At 35.9% G+C, this 19,443-nt stretch overlaps 1 protein-coding gene across 7 annotated transcripts in view; it reads right to left on the reverse strand.

Annotated features, from left to right (window-relative positions):
* Positions 1–19,443, reverse strand: part of ATP2B1 (ATPase plasma membrane Ca2+ transporting 1) — a 139,271-nt gene that overhangs the window by 40,279 nt on the left and 79,549 nt on the right. For all 7 annotated transcript variants that reach the window (XM_070409614.1, XM_070409612.1, XM_070409610.1 and 4 more), the window contains 5 exons: positions 12,444–12,641; positions 7,929–8,183; positions 7,714–7,839; positions 3,366–3,506; positions 597–635 (listed from right to left, as the gene is read on the reverse strand). In XM_070409614.1, the coding sequence (XP_070265715.1) occupies positions 597–635; positions 3,366–3,506; positions 7,714–7,839; positions 7,929–8,183; positions 12,444–12,641 (759 nt within the window). The remainder of the gene's footprint in view (positions 1–596; positions 636–3,365; positions 3,507–7,713; positions 7,840–7,928; positions 8,184–12,443; positions 12,642–19,443) is intronic.

Here is a 19,443-nt window from a genome sequence, read left to right on the forward strand (position 1 = left end):
ACAGTGAGACTTGGTTGTGAAACTGTGTACCAGACTTGAGAATGCTGTAATACATAATACAAATGAGGCATAGAAAGGAAGAAATATAAGGTCCTTAAACTAAGAACTACACACCAAATCATTTATCTTCCCCTGAGTTGTATTAGGTAATGAGACTTACTCCAAACATCCCAAGTCCCTTCTATATAATTTCTACTATAATGCAGAATATCATGTATCATCTTACACATAGAGAAATACCTATGTGTACAGACTATTAAATAGATGCAAAAATATGTTATATGTTTTGTTTCTTATGCATTTTTGCTAGTAGTGACATAGTAACCAATTTATACTACCCAAAATGTTTAAGTTGAAAGTTACGTACATCTGGATTTTTCTACACTTACTAGCACAAATCACAATTAAAATGTATTAACACTGCAAAGGCAGCACGACTGGGGCACTAACAGGAAGAAAGCTTAACCCAAGTTAACATATATTGCTGATTTTCCCTGCTACCTGGATCTTACACTTTTGGATGAATATAGTACACATTAGATATATTTTTGGATAATGAAAAGAAGCTAACTATACTTTTATCCACCTGAATTTACCTTTGTTGCGATTCTCAATAGCTCCATCTTGTTTCTTATCTGTAGGAACAAAATGGGAATTAAAGCTTTCCAAAAGAAATGAATACAGCCATGCTAAATTATGCAAAGGTAGTTCACATTTCTATAACAGCATTGTTACACAGTGCTACGTGTGTTTGTACAGATTAGGAAGCATCTAGTTTGTAATGACCTACTGGTCAATTACTCCCTGGTCTTAACCATAGGGGAATAATACACCAAAATAACTTGGGCATCTATACTTGTTTGATTTCTCTACAAGACTTTACTCTTTTATGTTGTAATAAACCCAAATATAATATAAGAGGTGTTCAAACTAAATACAGATATACTCCTAAGAAAGCAGAAAAGGACAGGGGTAAAGAGAGAGAGAGAGAAATGTCACAGAAATACAATAAGCAGGAGAGCTCTGATGGGAATAAGAACAAAAACACTACCTGTATAAAAGACAGCGGAGGTAAGTAAGTGAAACAAGAACATGAATGTACTATCAGTTGAGTTCATTATAATAACTGGCTTAGATTTGGAGAAAAGAGAAAGATGAGAATGTCTGAAGCAATAAGGTCATGAAGGAGGGAATAGGCAGGATAATATTAGGAAGGACAGAGAAGAAGCAGAATCATTTAGTCTATTTTTCTTCCAACTTCTCTATCAAGGAGAACTATCTTCAAACTGGAAGACGTGGAACAAATATGGTCAAGATGGAACAGAGGCTCAAGATAAATGAGGAGATAGTAAGAGAACACCTAGCTACTTTCAATGACCTCAAGCTGGAGAGAGACCAGAGAGCCACATTCCAGACGACTAAGGAACTGAGACAGATTACCCTGCTCTGGGCTACCTGTGACTGGAGGAGGGCTGGAAGTCCATAGATGAAAAATGGTGTCTCATTCTATTAAAAAATAACAACAACAAAAACAACCCAAGAATAAAAAATGGTAGACAATGAATTAGATATTAATTCCTGGGAATACCCTTGACTGGATTAAGAAAAACAGGTTTGTAAGACATAAAAAAGGGTGCTTGCCGAAACCGGTTTGGCTCAGTGGATAGAGCGTCGGCCTGCGGACTGAAGGGTCCCAGGTTCGATTCCGGTCAAGGGCATGTACCTGAGTTGCGGGCAACATCCCCAATGGGGGATGTGCAGGAGGCGGCTGATCAATGTTTCTCTCCAATTGATGTTTCTGACTCTCTATCTCTCTCCCTTCCTCTCTGTAAAAAATCAATAAAATATATTTAAAAAAAAAAAAAAGGGTGCTTACTGGAAAAGACACTGTGGAGGCAATGAGAACAAAGTCATGACACAACTTCCCTTTATTTTTTAATAAGGCCTCTTCACTAGACTCCTTTAAATTAGGATGCAGCACAGTGCATGAGATAATGCATATAAAGCATTCAATAAACGGTATCATTATTACTGGTTTTCAAATTGCCTTTCACTCTTAAGAAACCTAAAGGAGGCAGATGGGAGAGCTGTAGTGAGGGACAGGAAAAACCTAGAATGTGGAGCTTGCTATCTTCACTTGCAGCAAGAACTTTTCAAACACTTTTTTGTTTGAAATGAAGATTTCACAGCTAAAGACAAAACCTAAAGAACAAAACACTGCTGTAGTTAGAACATACCAAGATATTAGCACGACATTCATTTTACAAGATCTCAAAATACTTATGTGTGTGAGAGAAATATGGGCTTACTACTCTTTTTTTTGGGGGGGGGGCTTACTACTCTTAAGTAAAATTAAAGAAATCTAAGTGGTTAAACCACAGTAAACTGCTGTCAGTTTAAAGTGAAAAAAACTCTGGAGTGATCCCGAGTGGAAGAAAACTGCGATACAGCAGACACAAAAGCAGGGTGGGGGGGACTTTTAGAAAAAAAGTATTATGCTGTCCAACTAAGTGATTCTGAGTTGTCTCACTATGTATGATGGAGTTTCTTATAAGATCCTTGTAGGTGAACTACGGTTATCAAGTTTGCTGGATAGATAACTTGGAGGGATAGCAGATACAATGGATCAAAATAAAGATCTTCATATCTAATGATGAGCTGAATATTACACAACAAACATAGGTGTCAAAATAAAGTCTTTGACACCTACATAAGTACAGACTGAAGATTAAAAGCTCAATGAGTCCAAAATGTAATAAGGCTGGCAAAGAAGGCTACTACTAAAGTAGCAGAAAAAAATACGCAGACAGAAAGCAAAAGTTTAATTCATTTTCTGGTCAGATGACAGGGAGAGTCTAAAACTAGAGAATAAACAGAATAAAGACAATGGGAGTGGTTCAAGATGAAGTTACCCCATGGTAATGGGGACTGATGCATTCACTAAAAGCCTTTCATGGACTATTTAACCCAGGGGTCCTCAAACTACGGCCAGCAGGCCACATGCAAATACAAATATTGTATTTGTTCCCGTTTTGTTTTTTTACTTCAAAATAAGATATGTGCAGTGTGCATAGGAATTTGTTCATAGTTTTTTTTTAAACTATAGTCCGGCCCTCCAACGGTCTGAGGGACAGTGAATTGGCCCCCTGTTTAAAAAGTTTGAGGACCCCTGATTTAACCTAAAAGAAAAATTTTCCCTCCACTAATTCTAACACTTTACAGGACAATATTGGGCAATACTGTAACTTTTTTGTAGAATTTTTCATATCAAACTTCATAAAAGAAGTGTATGTTTTAAATCAGTTCTTATAATTTAGTTGCAATTTTTTCAAATACCATTTCTTATAGCAAATCGCCATTCTTACTTTTCTTTTCCTTTTTCTTCTCATCTTTCTTCTCTTCCTCTTCACCTCCAGCTCCAAGTAAGGTAAAAATAATTCCAGTTTGAGAATTTATACCTACAGCAGTAACTACCATTCTTCCAGAGCCTTCCATTACATGAGTACCTAAAACAGAAAACTTGTTTACTTATTTAAATAGATTTTTCCTCCTATCACCAAATTTCAAATTTTAGTAACACTGTCTTTAATACCCTTAATATTTAATAAAATGAACTCAAAGAAAACATTAAATAAAACCTAAATTCTTATGCTTAAGGTTTTAACTCTGTAATCACTCATATCTGAGTTTAACACAACTCGACCAACTCATTTATCATTGGGCTAATTATAACATCTCAAAAAATGGCTACAACAGATCTAGAGTGAGACTCAAGCCTATAAATGCAAAGTGCTCAGCACAGTGCCTGGAATTCGTTAAAAATAAATGCTCAACTTAAAAAATTCTATCATCATCATCAGGGCCTTTTCCCGAGAAATGCATTGTTCAAAAAAGAAATGTGCTTATAACCAAAGGGATTCCACAGCAACAGATGCCCCATTTCCCACACTCAACCCCACAACCTCTACCTAACCCAGACCCTCATCCCAGTCTGCCAAGATTACCACAGTAGCCTCGTAGGTACCTAAATCTATGTTTATAGTTCATCCCGAAATGTTTTAATCTTCCCAAAATGTGATTTTTGTCTGAAACCTCTCATAGCTCAAAAACTTCTGAGGCTACACTGCCCACTGGACTAAGTGCAAGATCACCTTGAGATCAACCAACCTTTCAAACCTTTCACCCACTACTTCAATATAACATTCCATTACAGAAAGCTAGGGAGCAGACATGGGAATACTGATTCAATTGAGACCATCCCTCACAACAATGTCCAGAGTTGGCAGACATGTTTATTCTTACTTCCTAGAAACATGCCCAAGGTTACACCACTATTAAATGGCAAGGCAAACATTCAACCCTGCTCTGTCAGAGGACAGAGGACATAATCTTCTTACAATGTAATGCTGATAAGTTTGTTTACAGTTCTTCAACTGTACCTTTTATCAATCGTTAAAAGGCTTCCTACCTCTCTAATATTTTGGAGAATTTTAAGTAGCTTTTGAAACTTAACACTTTTTTTAAACACTCAAGTCTTCTTCAGTTATCACTTATTTATTTGATCTCCTAGTTCACAGCCACTGGGAGGACAGGGTCTACAGCACTTACCACCATCTTATGTAACAAGTCAATGCTCAAAGGTTATTTGCTAAATCTATATATATAAAAGCCTAAGCGACCTTTCCACCATTTGACCAGTAGCTATGATGTGCACTGACCACCAGGGGACAAATGCTCAACACACAGGTATGGAAACATGGAACAGACCGATGAATCTCCGAGGGAAGGGAGGGAGAGGAGGGCGGGAATAAATTAATCCAAGATCTTATATGCATACCAGAGGCCCAGTGCACGGATTTGTGCACTGGTGGAGTCCCTCGGCCTGATCTGCGGGGATTGGGCTGAAACTGACAGTCTGACATCCCCTGAGGGGTCCCAGATTGCGAGAGGGCACAGGCCAGGCCGAGCGACCCCACCGGTGCACCATCCATGCATCAGGCTTCTAGTAAAATCATAAGGCATATGTGCTTACTTCAGTACCTAAGAATTTACACTTAGCTATCAATTATGGAGTAAAATATCCAATAAGAATTTTTTAGGCCTTTGATTTTCTTGCTTTAACAACCTATATTCTAAGTATTTCACTAATTATTAGTTTCTTTGCCAGTGAAAATGCAAGGGAAACAATAAATGAAATTTAGAACAGCAAAACAACATTTATTGGGCAAGCACTATGTGTAAAAGACAGTTTGTTTCTTTTAAAAATTCTGGCTTTCAGATGATGTAAATGTTTTATGTTTTGTTCTTCCTTACCACAGGTAATCATATGTTGGCAATTACTGTGCTCAAAATAAACAGTTTTTGTTCTAGCCATAGCCCCACTGCTAACTAAAAACTGCTTTTAAAGATCTAAATTTAAGAAGCCAAGAACAGCAGTGAGAGATGGCATCATGAGAATAAATTTAAAAATAAATGCATTTCATGTTTTTTAGTACATTTTTGGAATAGGGAAATAAATACAGAAAAACTTTCCCACCCGTATTGCGATAAGGGACTTTACAAAGCTATTTCAATCTTTTCCTAAGCATGGAAAATTTATAGAGTTTCCTTGGTATATTTGGTGTATTAGGAACCTGAGTCTACATAAACTTACCAGCCATTTCTGTAAAAACAGGAAAGGACCAAAGTTCAGTTAAAGGATTTCAACCTGAAGAGTTAAGCACTAGGTAAATAAGCTAGATGTACATAAAAGTCCATGAGTAAAAATGGCAAAAGGGCAAGAGGAGACTAATTTAGTTCACCAAATACGGCCCAGTTAGTCTATGGCAGTGATGGCGAACCTTTTGAGCTCGGCGTGTCAGCATTTTGAAAAACCCTAACTTAACTCTGGTGCCGTGTCACATATAGAAATTTTTTGATATCTGCAACCATAGTAAAACAAAGACATATTTTTGATATTTATTTTATATATTTAAATGCCATTTAACAAAGAAAAATCAACCAAAAAAATGAGTTCGAATGTCACCTCTGACACGCGTGTCAGGTTCACCATCACTGGTCTGTGGCGATAATGTAGGTTACACAGCTTCCCTCTCCTTTGGAAATATTATATTTGTTTAACATTAAATACCGTTTCTTAGAAGTATGGCAAAGAACAAGTAAAATAAGTATACACTGTATGTAAATACATTATCATTATATAGTCAAAAATTTCTGTCTATTTGGAATAAAACACAAGCATATCAACATAAAGAAAAACCCGAATAGAGTACAAATGTTCTTAGTTTAAAATATTGAAGGCACACAAGATTTAAAAAACAAACAAAATGGTGTCTATATTACAATTGAAACTTTTACCCTATTAATAATGGTGTTCAAAATTACTGATTTTTTTGATAGTTTATTGATTTTTAGAGAGAGAGGAAGGGAAAGGGAGTGCAACATTAATTTAAGAGCGACAGATCAATCAGCTGTCTCTTGCACACTCCTCCCCCCGCTCCCCCCAGTCCTGGGATTAAGCCTGCAACCCAGGAATGGGCCCTTGACTAGGAATAGAACTAGCAACCTCCGGGTGCATGGGATGATGCCCAACCAACTGAGCCACACCAAGCAGGGCTAATTACTCTGATTTTTAGTGGTGTGATATTCTGCAATATCCTTTTTTGGCACATATTTTCAAATCTTAAAAAGGTAATAATTAAACTTAGGTATGTGCCCCAAAATTGTGAATCTAACTTAACTGACTAACCCTTGCCACAGGTTTGACTTTGGTTTCAGTAAAACCATGTTCAACCAATTGAAATACAAAATTCACAGAGAATAACTGAAAAATTATAGCTGTCAAGTTTTTGAATAGTTAAATCAGTAAGAATCTCCTCACCACATATATAAAGTGTTAGCATTTCACTAACATCTGAAAATAATAAAAGACAAATGGACAACAACTTGCTTCCTCTAAACTCTAGTATAGTTCAATTACTAGAAGGCAGCTTGTTTATAATTATTCCCATCATCCCACTTCATTTCCAGTTAACCATAGGTCAAGCTATCACAGTCAGGCTGTTATAAGAATCTCTCAAGTAGACAACCACCTCCTCCTTTTTTCAAACAGAGTACTCTCACCCATACAAATCCTTCCTTTTCCTATTCTCAGAACATGTCTTAACCATGTGCAAATGTAATCCTGCTTAGTAGATGTGGTGCTACTCCTGGACCTACTGTAGATTAATCATATAATCTTTGAAAAATAGTTTATTTTTCAGACTTTGTCCTCAGTAACTTAATGTGGGAGTGGGATTAGCTTCAAAGATTTTATCAGTTCTGAAAAACACACACAAAGCAATAACAGCAGTCCTTTGTAGACCATCATAGACAATTCACTGCTTTAAACACATTCTTCAATTTTATACTTCAACAGGCCATATTTTAGTTTTATCATTAGACTAAAATTAGCTTATACTGACTCTCAAATATCTTGATTTTTTTGGCTCAGTTACCTCATTTGTAAAATATAGCTTTGGATTCAAAGATCTCTAATGTCTTCAACAACTTACAAAAAATAAAAATAAAAATCACTAAGGATTATAAAGATTAAGCCAGCACAAAATCTATAATCCTCTTTACATTATTGGCTTTTAGGGAAACTGTGTTTGATGACAATGGTATACAGTTGTGAGGGAGAAAAAAGTTAAAAGTTATAAAAGAAATTCATACCTGATAAAAGTAAGGGATCCTTATCTAAAGACTTTCTAACATGATCAGATTCACCAGTCAATGAGCTTTCATCAATTTTAAGATCATTGCCTTGAATAAGTATGCCATCAGCTGGAAGAAGATCACCTAAAACAAAAAACAATATTATGCTAAACTGTGAACATGATTATAATAATTGTACATCTAGTGTCAGAGCTATTCTCTCTTCTACTTACCATATTTCACTTGAGCAATATCTCCAACAATAATGTCAGCTACAGGTATCTGAATGACCTGACCACCCCTGATGACTGTGAACTTCTGTTCTTGTTCAATTCGACTCTGCAAACCCCTAAACTGTTTCTCCTTACTCCAGTCATTGAAAGCCGTGACCAGTACCACGCATACTACTGACAAGAGGATTGCAGCTCCTTCAATCCAACCAGTTTCACCTTCACCTTCTTCCTCTCCAACAGAAACTTCTCCACAAACTATTTGGAAAGAAAGAAAATGCTCATTAAAAAGGATTCTGAATTGATGGCAATAGCATGTAATAAGTTAATTATGAGCTTTATATACCTAGTTAATTTTACTCATAACTCTAAACATCTCACTGAACTCAAAGCACTCTGTAATAACAAAAATGTTTACTATGTCAATGTCAAGTTCCCTGCCTCTGAAGGTTCTCAACCTCAGGACAGGGAGGCACTCTAGGGCACTACTTAAGAGTAAGGACTGGAAAAATTTAAATCCCAACCTTAAGGCAAGTTACTTATTTCTGAGACGTGGCTTCTTCATCTGTCCAATTAGGATACCACCATTAGCCTAGTGTTGTGGTGAAAATTCAATGAGAGGACATCTGAAAGTAGGTAGAGCAGTGGCTGAGATATCCTGCACACTCTATCAATGGTAAATGATATTTATAATTACATAGGGTAGGCAAGACACACACGAAAAGTATTATGTGCTACCCAAGAATATATTTACTATATTAATTTTACTGGAATATGATCAAATATTGGCTTTTATAACATGAAAAGTTAAGAAAAGTGCTACTTATTGACTCAACTATTTGAGCACCTACTCTAGGTGCCAGATACCATTTTGGGAGCTAGGGATACAGCTGTGAATAAGACATACAAGCTTCCTCTCCTCATAGAAACAATACTCATATTGGTAGGTATGAAAGAAGTATGAAGAATTCAGATAATAAAACACAAATAATTAACATCAGATATTGTAAGTGCCATGAAGAAAATAAAACTTGGTGACGTGCTTACAAATGAAGAAAGAGGGCTAATTATGCCTGGATGCACAGGAAAGGCCCCTCTGAAGTCTCCATGACATTTGAGTGAGGAGCCAAATGATAAACAAAAATTAATCACATAGCTTGAAGGGAACAGCATTCCAGGGACAGATTAAAGAAAATACAAAGGCTCTATGGAAGAAAAGAGTTCAAAAAAAGAGTGAAAAAAAATCAAAAACTCAAAACTGTAGAGTCAATAATGGTGAAGGAAAGAATAATGTAACAGTGCTTCTTGGACTTTGGGCTGTAATTTATTTGTGAGTCTAAAATCAATTCAGTGGCTCGTGACCAGCATTTAGAAAAATACTGAAATAGTAAAACAGAAAAGTAGTAAAGATACGTATGGTTTCTTGAAAGCTTACTTTGGTTATTTATAAATTCTTATGAAGGCATATGCTCTTCCGTGTTCCTATATAAGTTCTTTCTTAATTGAGGGTTGAGCTGAAATCTCTGAAAGTCAATAGTTCTCTTAGGACAGGCAAACAGGAAAAAGATGATTCAGAAGAAAAGAATGAATAAACGAATGACACTAGAAATGATTAAAGCATATTCCAGAATAGTGAGCATGGACAGAAGAGGATGTTGAATAAAGATTAACCTGGGAATTATGTGGGACAGATGCAGGGAGAGAAGACAGAGGCTAGAATAAGACCAAAAGGATGATGTGAATATTCACAAAAAAATTTGCCTCATATTTCATGAATGTGTAGTGGAATTTTTCAAAGACTGCATTATATGTGCTAATACAATAAAATGAGTAAAGAAGCAGAAGAGAATCCAGTTATCTTCAATTAAGCCAGACAGTAAAGAGATAAAATAAAAAAAAACCCACTATTCTTTTCATGATTTCACAGCTTCATTAATAACAATTAAACACAGTAATTATAATTATTTATTAAAACAATACTTAATTATTTTAAAGTGCATTGCTAAATATTTTTTAATTTCTCAATTTTAATTCAGAATACAGTGAATATTTGATTATGTGAGTTATACACATATAACTCACATAATCAAAGCTCCCTGGAGTCCTCAATACTTTTTGGAGTGTAAAGGGGTCCTGAGACCAAAGATTTGGAGAACCACAGTAGTATATACACTGGTGACTAAAGATTTCTTTTTGATATGGTTTATAGTGCTTCTTTTTACACCAAACTGTATCAGTAAGAAATTTTGATAATTCAGATTTCTATGACTGTAGATTTGCGATTAATGGATTTCCTTTTAAGCAAAGTACTACGAGACTTAGTGTTAAAACACAACATGATAAAAGATACATGAAGTACATTAATAAATGTTAAAAAGAATAAAATGCAAATACTAAACAGCTTCTCAGCATGGAGCAAATATATCTTTATATGTTTTATTAATATCTTCTAGTAGATTCTGAGTCTCTTTAAAGGGCCTTATGACACTGACAACTTTAGATCATCTTCCTAGTTGGATCTAATGCTAGTATCTCCTTAAGCAAATTTGGGAAAGGGTCTGCAAATGAAGCAGTCCCAATTCCATGAAGATTTGCCTTGACCTTATTAGTAACAAAATCCAGTCCTGCTGAAAATACTTTTCTTTTTTTAAAAAAAATATTATTGATTTTTAGAGAGGAAGTAAGAGGGATAGAGAGATAGAAACATCAATGAGTGAGAAACATCATCGATTGGCTGCCTCCTGCATACCCCTACTGGGATGGAGCCCTGACTAGGAATTGAACCAGTGACCTCTTGGTTCATGGATTGACGTTCAACCACTGAGCCACACCAGCCAGACAAAAATATTTTTCTTTAGTTTTCTTATAGTCTTAGGGAAAAAAATGTTAAAAGTAAAAAGCTGTTTTTATAATTTCTTTATTGATTAAGGTATTACATATGTGTCCTCATCCCTCCATTACCTCCCCAATACCCCCTCTCATAAAAGTTTTTAATAATCTGCTAACTCACTCAATTGTAGCATACCAATTCCCAGTACTCTATAATGACAGTTGTGTAAACTGAACACTAATGATTTTTGCTATATGTTGCTAAACATGATATGACCTTCCTTTTCAGATAAAAAGACATACATTTATACATCCTCACACCTACCAACTCAACGCACACATATATGAACACACACAGACACATCTACACAAAAACATTTTTAAAATATGACAGGATAAGTATATCAAAATGGTATGGCAATAATCTCTAAGAAGTGGGATTTTCAGTGAGTGTTACTTCCTCTAAATTTTCATATCCCTCCTAATACTCCCATCGCAAAATATGTATTATTTTATTGCATTATTTAATAAACACGTCTTTAAAATAAAAAGTTTCTGAAATAATTTGACTTAGTACTGACAAGAATATTGCCTAAATCCTTTCTTAGCTACATCAATTATTGTCAGCCACAGGCCATTTCGCCCCCTTTGGGATACTGGGCAGTGTCTGAATACCTGTTTGATTGCATTCTCTTGGGAAGTGGTCTAATTAACATGGCAACAAAAAATGTTCAGTGCAAAACGTCATGTGTTGCTGCTGAGAAACCCTGATCTCAGATAAATGGTATTATTCTGTGACCAACTTTCTTCAAAGGAAAAAAAAAGTTTTCACAGGAGCTGTAAGCATACCTTTGAAGAAATTACTTTAAATGATTACCTAAGTCAACTTTTAGAGTTAGCAAATACACATTCAAGTCTTCATAACTTGAAAGGCACAAGAATTAAACTTTCACAAACAAAAAATATTTTGGTGAATCGCTTTTCAGATATATAAAATACTATTGGTTCACTTTATAGCTATTTAAATATACTGCCAAAACCCAAGCTAGATTTGCTAGCAGGTGTAGAATATACTGTCAGAAATACCCATTTTAAAATACATGTTTTAAATGGAGAAGAAATTTAAAAGAGAAATGAAGGCCATAGAAAGGTGGGAGAAAAACAAAACCATTTGTAGCTACAAGTTAAGGTAGATCTACCATTCCAGTGTATTTTTCACTCGTCAGGATACTTTGTAGTATAAACATTTCTTGAATGGCAAGGAAATTACCCAAATTATGAACATAACAACACATTTTAAGAACTTCAAAAGTAGTGGATTGGGGAAGAGAACAGAATTTTGCTTTCATAATGATTTCCCAGGAGATTTTAAAAAATCCAAATAAAAAATTATTTTATAATAGTGCTCTAAAAAACTTGAAAACAGTGATGGTACAGGTCATATCATATATTTAACCTGTCTCACTGTAAAATGGAGGTGACGCTACTATGTCATAGGGTTGTGAAAATTATCTGAGGTAATATATTTCAAGAACTACTAAAGGCACTGGGCACTGTTAGAATGGTGTCTGGTATATAGCAAACAGTCAACAAATGCTGGTCTGCTATTATTATTATGTATTAGGTAAGCTAATGAGCTTAATTTGCATCACATATCAAACTCTTTTTTTTCAACCCCAATTTACTTACGTGCATTGTCCCCTTCTGGAGGTCGATAAAAAGAAAGGCCCAGTGATACTATGGCTGCAATTTCTAATATAATTAAAGTGACATCTTGTAATGCTTCCCATACTAACTGAAGAAAGGTTTTTGGCTTTTTAGGAGGTATAAAGTTCTTTCCAAACACTGTTTCTCTTCTTTCTATATCTACAGGGTTTCCACTTAAACCTAATAAAAAGAAACAAGATTTCAGTGAACAGTTTTACTATTTACAAATGAAAATATTTTATTGAAAACATTCATTCTTTACACTTTAGATTCTGATTCATAAGGCTCTATCAGAATGGTTTATTTTTGTGCATTAGTCATGTTCAGAATTTAAATGCAAACATGTGCAGTGCTTTAAAATTACATTTTAAGTAAGATAACTCAAAATTAAATTAACAATTTTTACTTTTCCAAACTGCTTATTTTTATCATACTATTTTATTCCACCTTGTAGACTGCTAGAGACCAGAACTGATATGACACTGATCATTTTTATATTGGAATTAAACATTTCCGTTATCTTTACTGATGATGTTTTCCCTCCCCAAATGGAGAACTATATAAAGATATTTATTTTGCTTTACTTATTGCATCTTGGCTAACTTAATCAGTAAACACCTTTGATTTTCATTTATATTTACTGAAGAACAATGAAAAGCCAATCTATCACAAGCTCTAGCACTTCTCTTACCAAAATGTCTATAACACTTGGATTGATAAAAGATTTGCAAGTCCCAAAAAACAGGAGACTTAGAATGACCTTTATTTCAAGTTTTACTTAGGATTTATTTCCAATTGAAGAAATATTGACTGAGTGCACTTACTGTCACTGTAAGGAACATAGTATTATGCCTAGTGTGTGGAATTAGAAAGTTATGAGGGATAGATTAAGAGAGAGTTGGGTGAACATCAATTTTTCATCCTATCAAACAAGTCCTCCTCTGATTTAACCTGTTGATCCTGTCAAACCTAAATATATCCAAATTCGCTCATGCAAAGTATGTACACACATTACTGTGAGGGTATGAACACACAGCAGTTTTCCTTAGTCGGTTTAAGAATATCAAAGAAGAGGGCAGAGATACCAGGGTAATATGACTTTTAATTTATCACCACACATTTAAATTTGTAATTAATTTCAACTGTTTTGGGGAGGGGGGCAAGAATACATTCTAAGAGAACATGAAAGGAGGAGGACAGGAAAAGAGATTACTAGAAGGCTCTGGGTTTTAAGTGGTTTAGCTTTTAATCTCAATGCAGAGGCAGGTGGAAAGTACGAGAGAGAGAACAAAGCAAGTATATTGTTAGAATACACAATGAGAAATAAACATATAGATTTTAAAGTGATTATTTACTTTGTTAAAGATATCAAAACTATGCCAGAGCATGTTTTCACTAGCAGCTCTAACAAAGTTAGTCCATGCTGGGCAGCTCAGAAAGCATGTTAGATTTCTGATGACAAAAGTCATCAACGGAAAGCTTCCACACAGCACTAGGCTTTGAGGCAGCATCAGTAGAAAGAAAGGCAGTGAAGGATTGCAGCAATTGTTATTAGGTGGAAAGACATTATGAGAAGAAACTTGCAAATTATAATTCAGAATCCACACTATTTCTTCAGACTAGAGCAGTGATGCCCAATCACACCTGGCTGCACACTGTTAACAATGATCCCTGGTTCATTGGATGACAGGAAAAATCAATGCAGTAAGGTTTTCCACAAAAGTTTTTTTGTTGTTTGTTTTAAAGAAATATACTTTGAGATGCTGTTCTGAGATTATGTGCTTGCTGCTTTTCAAATTAATGTCCTTTCTTTTATGAAAGATTATTAGATAGTGGGTAAGTATGCTTTATATATCAATGCCCTTACTAGCACAAAAAAATAAAAGACTGCTATTTCTCCTCCTGTTAGTCTTCAATGTTTTCTAAGAAATTTGTTTGAAGATACTGCAATGTTCTACCAGTTTAGCTCACACTTAACAGAGCTCACCATTAATTACATATACAATACAGGTAGTTTTAAATAACACCACTGTAACTATAAAAATAATTCATCAAAAACTTACATTGGTTATAACAAGGGGCAATATTTTATGGTAATGCTGAAAAGAACAACCATAGAGCTAAAGACAGCTTAAAAATTTGCCCTAGAGGGAATCTGCCCTAAAGCAGCTGGTCTTCAAGGTTATTATAATTCTTCTATCACCACTCATACAAGCACACACCTGGGCCACTACACCAATCAAGCGGTCTGGTTCAGGAATTAGAAGACCTACGTTCCAGTCCATCTACTGAAATCCTGTGCAAGTCACTTAACTTCCTTGGGGGTGGAGAGAGGGCATTCACATTTGTTAGTATAACATAAGGTTATTTTGAAGAACCAAAGGAAAAGGTATACAGTATATGTATCATAAATGATCGGGTAACAGAGTTAAGAAAAGGGGAAGTTACAACATGAACACTACAGATTTATTCTAAGTGCAATGGAAATCACAAGAGCAGAAGAAAAAGGCCAGTTGAGAGGCTGTTGGGTACAAAGTAAGAGATGATGGTGCACCTGGGTTTTAGAGGTGGGGCAAACTGACTAGATCTGCCAGGTGTCTTGCAAGAAGATCAGATAAAATTTGCTGAAGAATAGGGTATGGATGAGAGAAAGAATAAAGATGTCATCTAGATTTATTTTTTTGGGTGGTCCATGCATTTAGGTGGATAGATGGTAGAGACATTTACCAAGAAAGAGCAGGCTTGGGAAATTGCAGAATTGGGTGGAAATAGGGAGGCAGGAGTTAATGGTTCTGTTTTACAGGTTTACACATGAGATGCCCATTAAACACACAAACGAAGAAGTCTAGAAGACAGCTGGCTATCTGTCTTCGGAACTCAGGGAGAGATATGAGTCAAAGTCATCAATATACAGATGATTCTGGGGCCATGGGCCCTATAAAAGCTTCTGGAAAGTTAGACGAAGTAGACAAGAAGAGAGCAGGGCTGAGGCAAGAACCTTTGAACAATGCAACATTTGGTGATCAGATAGGGAAAGAGAAGCTAAAAACAACTAAGAAGAAAGAGAAGGGTGGGGAAGGGTATATGACTCATAAACAGGTTCATGCAATAGCAGGAAAGTCTAGGAAAGAAGAGTTTTTTTAAAAGTAGAAGATAATATAGCTGACTGTATCAATGGTATTACAAAGGTTGAGTAAGATGAAGGTAGAGAACAGACAACTGGCTTTCACTAGACAGAGAGACTGGTGACTTTGATAAGGAATATTCCAGTGGAGTGGTATGTAAAGAAAGTCTGATAAGAAAGAACTGAACAAAGGATGAAAATGAGTAAGTGGAAACAATGAGTATCGATAACTTTTTTCCAGGGGTATGATGCAATGGGGAGAAATAAAGCAGTGAAGGTGAATTAAACTGGGTAAATACAACCCCATTTTGCTTTTTAAAAGATGAGTGATAGATATTAAGGCAAGTTATTTACCATGGAAATAATAATGTAGAGACACTGATGATACAGGAGACACAGACTAGTGCTCAAGTAAAGCCTTTAAAGAAGCAAGAGGGAACAGGATCCAGGGCATGGGTGTTAGTCTAGTATAGGTGCAGGAAGAGGCTGCCACTGTGAGGAGAGAGAAAGCAAACTTTGTGGGGAAGAGATTTAGCTAAGCTGGTGGAACTGGTAATGAGACCTATCTGGTCTGAGTTATAAAACTAGAGTAGATATAATATAAAATCATTTAGGACAACTTATGAATAAACATAGTGAGAAATCCTCTGCCTAGTCCTGTTGGCTCAGTTGATTGTGGTGTTAGTGGCAATGAGGCCAAGGGCAGGCATTGCATTGATCTCCTTATGGCCCAGTTCACTTCACAAACAAATAACAACATCAAAAGCAGCCTCAGAATTATATGCTTTTCGGTTCTGGATTCACCATGTGGGAAGTATAAATAAAAAGCCTGTATGTATTCTATAAATAGATAATGGCTTAAGAATATTGTTATATATTTGAAAAAGACATAATATGGAATAAAATGCAAATGGTATCAACAGGGTAATGTTTTACAAGAAAATGTAGCATCCCAACTGCTGGGACTAATAAAAACATGTCTCAATTTGGGAAATGAAGAGGGGAGACTACTGGAATGTAGCTAGCAGGGAGGCTGAACTGAAAATCATGGCTAATACACAGTACACACTATAGTCTTATCAAATTCTGTACTTGAAATTAGGTCCTATTTGTATGTGTGCATGTGTCTGTATGTGGTGTGACAGTGATGGTGGCAGCAGCTGCTCTGACTTCTCTAAGTGAGGGCCACAGGAAAACATACAGACCTAGAGAGCATGCAACAATATTTTTTAATGTTCCTTCTTCTTGGGAAACAGACTATTACTCCTATCTTATCACCAATTTCAAAAGACAAGGAGACCAACCCCACTCAAAATTTCAGAATTACTGGTCTAATGTCAAACTTACACATCTGTTCCCAAATGCCAACCTACTGCAAGCCAGGCACTGTGATAGGCATTAAGCACAGGCAAATGAGTCCGACAGGACGTCTCTCTCGAGCACCTGCCCTCAAGAAACTCAGTTTTGTAGGGCAGACTGACGAGCAACCAGTTAATCACAACTCAGTGTGTTGACTGTTAGGATGGAAGTGCTGAGGATGTTTTAGGAGCACACAAAGGGAACTGGAATCCAAAACTTAGGAGGTGGGGGTGAGCAAGGGAATTCCAAGATACCTAACTTGAAATCTTAAGAATAGTTTAGAGATAAGCTGTTGTAGGAAGGATGAGGTAAAGTGTTGTAGGTGAAGAGATTAGTACAGTAATAATATGTATGAGACCCAGAAACAAGAGTGACCTTGGCACAACAGTAGTTAAGAAAACTGAAGACTTCGCTATGCCCAAACACCGAGGAGCAGAGAAGACAGAGTTGGAAAGAAGAGGTAAGGTTAGAGAGGTAAGTAGGAGTAGATCCCACAGAGGTTTGCTAACCGAAGTGAGAAGTTTGAATTTCATCCTAAGGGCAATGTGAAACCACGGCCAGCTGTAAGCAGGGAAGTGAAAGGCGGCATGAAGGAGTCAGAAAAGACACCAGTTAATATGCTGTTACCTGAGTCACCACAAGAGAAGACAGTGGCCTCAAACAGGGTAGTGGGGATGCAGAGAAGCAGACACCCTTGAGTGAAGATGTTAGGACTTAGAATTTTCAAGTCTTGTTGACAGAAGTAAGAGTGGGTGAAAGATTCCTGTCAAGGTCAAGGGGCCACCTCACAGGATGGATAACAGCTTCACTGGAAAGGGGAAAAAGAAAAGGATGCTTTCAGAAGGGAAAGGCTGAGAAAGTAAAGATTTCTAAAATGAATCAAGCTTTCAGTCTCGAAGCTCGGGTGAAAAATTTAGATGGTGGCTACAGATGTGGGAATCAACAGCAGATAATATGTGAAGTCTTAGGAGTGGATGACATCACCCAGGGAGAGGGTGTAGGTGAAGAGAAATGTGTGTAGATGAACAGAACCCAAGGCCCTGTCAACATCTAAAGAAAAGCACAGGAGCTGATGAGACTTGGCCAGATAGGAAGAAAGAAAACCCTAAGAATATAATGCTCTGAAAGCCAGAACAGAATATTTTGAGAAGGAAATCAGTCCATTATACTTAGAAAACAAAATTTTAAAAAACCCCTAAAACTATGTTGTTTCAGACTCTTCAGGTACAACTTTATAAAATAACATGTATGCTACAAAGTTAGAGGAGTAGCCAGTGTTATAACTATCTTCAAGAGATTCATAAGCAATGAAAACTAGTGACCAGATCAGGTATTAAATGTATAATTCTCTATTTCTATTACAGCAGCAATAAATTTCTAGGACAAGGTCATGCAGAATCATCAACATAAAAACCTTGTTAGTAACTCTATACACATATGAAAGCACCATGGCTGACATACCAGAGCCATGCAAATACTTGCTGAATAACTGCAAGGCTGTGCCAATCTGTATAACCAAGTACAGACATCAGAGCATTCTTGTAGCAGCCAATAGGTCAATAATGACTTATTCTGGGCAAAGGGATGACTTTTTTGAGAGTTCCAATAGATTTTCACGTGTGAATGTTAGTTTTATTGTATTACAACATGAAGATGTGGTCAAACACCAATACTAACAGCCTAACTTCTATGAATGCAAATATAAACCACCATTTGAAACATTATGGAAACATTAGTCAGCAAGGGACAACTGCTGTTGACACTACTCTGCTTCCTACCACATACCTCTGTTTCTTTCTACCACTGTTTCCTTTTCTTATTTCCTTTGCTTTTTTTCTCTTCTATCTAATTTTAGCAGTTACCATTTTAAAAGCTTAGTGTCTCATTTGCTTTTTTGCTCTTCACAAATCCATGAAGCCATGCCTCTTACAGAATTCCACTCAGTACCTGTCTTGAATTTTTATAAATTCATTTTTACCCTTTGTTTGTTGCAGTACAACTGAATGATAAAATGATACCAGGGCCAGAGATATGCATTCTAGAAATCTTATCATTTGAGAGTCTAGTCTATCATTCAATATAAAATATAATATGGATAATAGGAACACATTAAAATGGAAAAGATACCAAAAGCTAGTGTAAAATTAAAAGGATCAAGAAATATGATTTAGAATAGGAATAAGAAAGTAATGTCAGAAAACAATAAGGAGACAAAACAAAAACTGTAATGATAACTTCATGCATTTAGGATGTTATTAACAAGTTATTTTGGCATAAAAGTACACCCTTGTATTCTGAGGACAAAATAGGTGCTTACTCTCATAGAAAAAACTAAAAATATGAAGTTACAAGTCTCAATTCCCGTGAACCTTGAAATGTATAGTTCTAATTCTTTTTAAGAGTAAAGATGGCTAATCAGAACCACTGGGAAGTTTTTAATTTGAAAATCACATCTGCCTCAAAACACTTCCTATTGTTTAGGACGCACTCAGTAGGCTT

The sequence above is a fragment of the Myotis yumanensis genome, unplaced genomic scaffold (assembly GCF_028538775.1).
Source record: "Myotis yumanensis isolate MYYU_CA2020_CCGP unplaced genomic scaffold, mMyoYum1.0.hap1 SCAF_3, whole genome shotgun sequence".
NCBI lineage: Eukaryota > Metazoa > Chordata > Mammalia > Chiroptera > Vespertilionidae > Myotis > Myotis yumanensis.